This window comes from Lonchura striata, chromosome 1A, assembly GCF_050655825.1.
Source record: "Lonchura striata isolate lonStrDom1 chromosome 1A, ASM5065582v1, whole genome shotgun sequence".
Lineage (NCBI taxonomy): Eukaryota > Metazoa > Chordata > Aves > Passeriformes > Estrildidae > Lonchura > Lonchura striata.
In genome coordinates this window covers 58,158,579-58,165,190 of record NC_140741.1, presented here as the reverse complement: position 1 = coordinate 58,165,190, position 6,612 = coordinate 58,158,579, and the positions used below count along the sequence as shown (strand labels likewise).

The following is a 6,612-nucleotide window of genomic DNA, read 5'->3' as shown; positions in this document are numbered from 1 at the left end:
TCTTTCACTTCGTCCTTAAGCCCCTAGTATGTAATGTAGGTCCTGGTGAATATTCCATATCTTAATTACCGAGAATAATTATCAGTTAAAAAAAATCATTAAAGTGATATTGCTTTCATGTAGCTCTGAAACGAAATTTAAATCGCTTTTCATCTCTTCCCCGTAAACTGTTGGAATGAAAGCTAGTTGTCAGGCTCTTCACAGCGGACCTATCCTGCTCGGGCAGAGCAGTGCCGTGGCAGGATGGGCACGGGCTCAAGGACGGCCGTTCGGGCCGCGGCGGTCACGGCTCCCGCCGGTGGGTCACTTACCGCTCGGCTCGGCTCGGCTCGGCCGCGCTCGCTGCCCGGAGTGAGGCCGGACGGAGCCCGGCCTGGCGGAGCGGGGCGGCCCAGCCGCGGGGCGGCCCTGCCCTCTGCGGGGGCCCGGCGGTACTGCCGGCCTCCCGCCGCACCTGCGGCCGCGCTGCTGCTGCCGCGGGGCCGGCCGGGCACCTGCGGCCGCCTTCTTCGCCAGGCACGGGCGGGACCGCCACGGAGCGGGGCGCGGCAGGCAGCGCACCTGCAGCTCCCGGCCCGCAATCGAGCGGCCCCAGCTCTCCGCCCCGGACAGCGCAGGCGGCGGGCGGCCAGCGGCGGGAGGGCACCCGTGCCTGCTCCCGGGCTTGTCAGCCCATCCTCCCGGCCGCCTGCCCCGCCGTGCAGGGAGCACGCTGTGCTCCGGCGGCCCCGGGAGAGGTGGGCGGCAGCACCCGAGAGCCAGGTCTGCTGCCACCTCCACGGCCGCGGCCCGAGTGTCTCATGCCGAAAAGCTGAGTGAGGTCTCACTCATTGCCCCTTAGCGCCATCCTTCCCTCCACCTCTTCCATGTCAGTGTTCATTGCACGACCCCGCAGGTTCCAAATTATTTTCTTGTTTTTAAAAAGAGCCCTCAGACAAGCCCGCTGAAGTCTTACTAAGCTGTCCCACCCTCGGGGATGTTAATTTGATCCTCGATACAGAAATAGTACCAGGAGTAGCTGTACTGCTTTCTCCTTCAGAGTTTCCGTGGCATTATCAGGAAAACCCAATACGTGGCCGAGACAAGTATATGGATAGAAAAGTATGTTTACGCTTAGCCTTGGTGTGATGGAGTGGATGCTCATTGAAAGAAGCATTTCAAGGGCCTGGAGGGCTCCTGTTATTGAATCCTCAGTGCTGTGTCTCAGTGTGTGGTAAGGGCTGTAAATCCTCTGAGAGTTGTTTTCATTCTTCGATGCTCTTAACACAGCAACAATAGCAAGAAATGTCTCCATCTCTTCTGATGCAGCTGGACTGACTTCTATTAGCCAAGCCTTGTGGTCCCTAGGTTAAGCTACTACCTACGAATTTACTAGGAAGAGCAGTATCAGTGAAGAAAAATATGAAACAGCTCATCTTCTGTGTAATGGAGGCATTAGAGTGAATTTTTCAAAGAGCGTTAGCTAAGAGGAACAGTTGCAGTAGTAGCCGGGGTTTTCTCTTCAATTGTAGATCAGCTTCAAGGTCCCCATCTTCAAAGGAGATTAGCAGGTGAATCAGGTTAATTGCTCAGGCATCATTAGGTCTGTTTCTCCCTCCTTCCTAAACATGCCACGGTCAACACGTAGTCGGGTTTCTCAAGCCCAGTGTTATTCCTGGGAAAGATACAAGATAGAACACAGTAATTTGAAATGTGGACTCTCCTCAGTAGTCACACTCTGTCCGGAAAGGACACTGCTGAACTGATTGACAGCACAGCAATCAATTCCCTCAGAAAGACAGATTGTCATACTCTTCCTAATGACTCTGGTGCAATGTTTGCAGAGCTTGACCTGATGGAAACAGGCAACAGTCACGAGCAGAGTAAATCGTCAGTGAAATCTAAGGACTAGATACAAAATATTTTGGTTTCTTTACTGTTGAGGAATACATTCAGTGCAGGTAGCTCGGTTTGTAAGCTGAGAGAGCCTCAGGCAAGGGGCCGTGAAGTGCCAACCCTTTGCGTAACAAAGGGGCGGGGGACCTGTGGTGCTGGCCAGGGTACCGGACCCTCAAAGACATGGCAGGAGCCCACGATCCCCTCGCTTGACACACTAAGGGTCTCCTTTAAGAGGAGGCTCTCAAGGGTTTCCTTTGTTTGCGGTCCCTCACTGGAGGCACCATTATTTTGTAATTTAGTTATAGCACTGAGATTATATTATCTTAAGGATCGGGACATCTGAGACTCTGCTATAGGAATGCTAGGGACCAGCTGGTTGGAGGTAAGGAAACCTGGTGGGTCTGTGTTGAATCCGGGCTGTGGAACTGAAAGGGCTTCGGTCCCTGCTCAGGTGGTGTGTGTGTGACTGCCAGGATGCCACCCGGGAATTTCCTTAACATTTACCTTAGCCTGAGGAGACCTCTTGACAAAGATGAGGATAATGATGATGGATGAGGTGGTGGCAGTGACGAGATACCAATTCTCTCTCTCAGTACCAAGATTAGTCTTCCCATGGACTTTGCCACACAATTGCCACTTAAGTGAAACTGAAACAAAACCAGGTTTCAACAGAGAAATGAATGCATACACTACATGATTAGGCATTAAACTCATGACAGGTCAGCAAAAAATAAGTGCTGTCAATTAACAAAATGAGATCAAAGTGCTTTTCAACTTTACAAAGATAAACACTTTTGAAAAGGTGGAGCAATGTTTCTCTTGTTTGATCCCAGTTGTACTCCCATGTGGGTTCCATACATAAATCCCTGTATTTGTAAAAAGCATGGCATAGCTTTCAAAGCATTCATACCACTGATCTCTATACTGTACTTAGAGGATACATAGCAGTCACTGCCTTTTCCTAATACCTTGTGTAGAAAGTAAACTTCAAAACAAACCCCAAGACTACAAAAAATATATAGCCAAATTAACTATGGGATGGGTAAATATAGAAATCATAGTATCATTGGAGAATCATCATAGCATGATTGTCTGGTGTACCTGGGATTTCTGGCATTGCAGAATAGCACAGGGCAATTCAAATATATGTGACTGAAGTGCTGTTACCTCCCTGCATGTCTCCTGTTGTTCCTGGCTTTTTTATCTTTTCCATTCTGAAGCATCAAAGTTACCATGGAAACAAGCAGTGATATTTATGTATATTTGTGAGCCTTACCCATACACGGCATGTGATGTTAGTCTCAGTTAATGGTGTGACCTGCATCTGGTGTAGCACATCCCTGTGGAAGGACACCCTGCAATGGGACATGGGCACTGGCAGAATGAAACAGTGCTGAACACTACCCTGGAGAGGGGCTCTATGAACAGGGCCAAATGCATCCCAGGGGAAGGAAACTTATAATTCCTTCTGCTGTTGCTGAGTGGCAGGGAATCAACAACTTTCTCAGAGCTGGAGGAGCTGATAGGCGATAGGACTCTGGGGACAGTATTTTAGACACAGTGCAGTGATGTTTTTTTCCCCACCCAGTGAGGACAAGTGGGAGTGTGACCTCCAGCACCACATGACATTTCTTTTAGGCAAATATGTAAAGAAAATAATTTTAAGTATCATGGCATGAGAACATGGGGTCTATTTTATTTAAGCTTGCCTTTATTTGCTGACTTCCCTTGTCAAGAGGATGTATTTCAGTACCAAACTAACTAGAGGATAAATCTGCAGACACTTGTGTAATGTTGGAAATTTAAAGCTTAACTGGATGGCAGTAAGTGGCAGACTCTTAAAACTTTAGATAGATCTTGCACCCTTCTGTTTATTCAGGTGGACTTGGATAAACTGCATCAGCTTCTTGACTCAAAAAAGCCCAGTCATGAGAATTGGAACAGCAGAAACCCAGAAATGCTTCAGCTCAGATGTTACAAAATTAGAGGGACAACTCCATTCACTTAGCCCAAAACTTTCAAAAGTGATGAATCGGGCTGGTTCGCCCTAATTTTTGATTGGCCAGTCTAAGACCTGAGGAAAACATGAAGAATTGCTATTCAGAAAATACAGCTCACCCTCTGCAACCTGATAATTATAAAAAATATCCCCACTTGGACACCTCTGGGTATTCAGGCATTCTGGTAAGTAGTGTTATAATAATGCAACCAAGCATTAGTATTTATTTATAGTACTAATTTTTTAAAATTAATTCTAGAACACTTCTGCCCTGTGTTAGTTAATGTGCATTTTTATAACCAGTAAAGGCACTTGTATGTAAATAACCTGTATAGGAAATTGTGTTCTTTTCTCATGCATCCTTTTCTCTCTGTAATTTTGTTCTTTCTCCATTACTAAGAAGACAAGTAGGGATGAAAAGAATAAATCAGAATTATCATTCTTGCAAAATAATAAGCTGAAAAAGCATTGTCTCAGTGATTTCCATAAAGAGACAGAACTTTGTGGTGTAAGATATTGGAAAGGAACTATAATAACTTTCCATTATATGAGCCTTGGTATTTTTAGCTAGAATGAGAGAACAAATGAGGAATTCAAGAGAGAGAGCTCAAGGCATGAGCATTTGTCCTGCAACTCACACATGATAGAACTAAGGGAGAAAAATATTCTGCTAGTAAGAACAGAAGCTTCTACTACCAGAACATATCTCAGGTATACCTCAGAGGTATAATGACAATTTTAAACTCCCTCCAAAATTATGTCTGCAGCTAGGCCAATGGCTACATGGGGCAACTGATAATACAAATCTTGGCAGTTGTTTCAGAGAACTCCTGTTCTAGTACATGATTGAGAGTGGATGGCTTCCAACATTCATCAGCCAATTTTAGAGCCTCAAGCCAGACACTTGTAAAATTCTAACACGATTTAAGTCCCCCACCCCCCAAAAAAAAAAAAAAAGAATAAGCATTACTGTTTATGCTGCAACAGCATTTGGAGTCCTGAACTAGTTCAGCATAGGCACAGTCCAAAATAAATAGGGCAGTTATTACTCCACCAAACATCTTCAGTCATGATAGTCTCTCTGGAAGAGGGAATGCTACTTCCTACTTGAGCTCAGGTCTTGAGTACTAATGAAGCTAAGGAATAAGTATCAGCAGTCGATACTTCTCTTTCCTTTATTTTTAGACAGCTGTGTTTTATATCCAGGTGAAGACAGAATAACCTCTAAGTTTCTGCTCATTTAGTGGACTGTTAACTTGCTCTGAAAATCAAGTGCCTTCTGGACCAAGAATAGGTTTTTGGGTCAGCACCCCCCGACCATCTCAAAGATGCTCTTAATAATCCACAGATTATTAAATATGCACTGCCTCAAAAGTTTCTGTTTATTTTGAAAATATTAGATATGCATTCTAGCTTTAGGATACCTTTCCACACACAAAAAAAAAAAAAAAGAAAAAATCCAGAAACATCTCATAAAAGCCCCTAATGTTAATAAGAGTGGCTATATAACAAAAAGTGTTATTAGCAACTGCTGTAGACAGACAGCATACTATATATGACATTGTCCACATCTGAAGGATTGTGGCTCTCAGTTCCACAAATGTATCATCGCTTAGACTGCCAAAATCAGCTAACAAGAGATGATCTTTCCATGACTTTTGAGTATGATTCCACTGTTAAGTTTCCGTGTCCTATAGCTGTGCCAGACAAATACAAATACACACAGGTACTTGTCTGTACTTCCTTGGCTAGAGAGAGACATCCAGAATCACAGCTCATTTCACATTTAATCCTGGAAACACCTCAGAATTCTTTACTCGTCCCTCTGGCCTTGTAACCTATCTTTGGCAGTGCCAGGCACAGGATGCTTCAGGAGAGTACAAGATTGTTTCCACAGCTGAGAATTTGTTCATCAGTATTGCCTAGATGCATGGCCTGAGATGATGTGAAAATGACTCAGCCTGACCAGAAGGTGCAGCTCTTGACAAGCACCATAATGACCCAAAGACACAAGTGCACTGGCGGGTAGCAGAGACATAGCACCTGTCAGCCTCAAGAGCTCAGCAGTATCAAATCTGTTACTTTATATATAAATAATCTATAACCATTTTACATCTTCAGTTTTAGTATCTAGGGCATCTGCTGGCAAGGAACTGTACAGTTTGTCAATGCAGTCTGTAAAGCATGTTCTTTCTTCTAGTAGGCCATGCTCCTTGTGCAGGAGGGGCAATGTGCAACTTCCAAATTCATCCTTGTCATGCTTATGAAGAATATAGTGTGTGTATCAGGTACTGGTGGACTGCTGCCAGGAAGTAAGAACATGCTGTCATTTTGCATTTTTTTGAGAATAAATCAATTAGTCAAAATCAGTTTTCAAACCCTACATACCTTGAAACTGCAAATAAACTCATCATAGAAAGTCTGTATTGGCATGAGAAGGGAATTTAAAAAATTAAACATCCATAAGTTTAACATGAAGAAGACACAAGATGTCCAGCTCACCAGGATCTCAGGAGACAAGATTATTCCTCCTGCCCAAAACATCTGCTCAAATGTGCTATTTAGCTATGAATATGATCTCTCTGGCATGACTGTAACAGTTTTCAATTTGGAAGGGGGAACTGCTCATCTGTCCTTTACTCCACAAGCATGAGGTACTATAAACATTTCTGCAGAAATGATTGGATATTCTACATAAAGCCACAGAGGCAAAAGAGGTAGATGGCACCTGATAA

The 6,612-nt window shown here is 44.4% G+C and overlaps 1 protein-coding gene across 2 annotated transcripts in view; it reads right to left on the bottom strand.

Moving 5' to 3' along the window:
* Positions 1 to 806: 806 nt before the first annotated feature.
* Positions 807 to 6,612, bottom strand: part of NEDD1 (NEDD1 gamma-tubulin ring complex targeting factor) — a 29,437-nt gene continuing 23,631 nt past the window's right edge. The window contains exons 15-16 of one of the 2 annotated variants that reach the window (XM_085568226.1): positions 2,383 to 2,525; positions 807 to 1,654 (exon numbers count right to left, since the gene is read on the bottom strand). In XM_085568226.1, coding sequence (XP_085424352.1) covers positions 1,579 to 1,654; positions 2,383 to 2,525 — 219 coding nt within the window. In that variant the 3' untranslated portion in view covers positions 807 to 1,578. The remainder of the gene's footprint in view (positions 1,655 to 2,382; positions 2,526 to 6,612) is intronic. The other variant, XM_085568225.1, reaches the window with a different exon arrangement.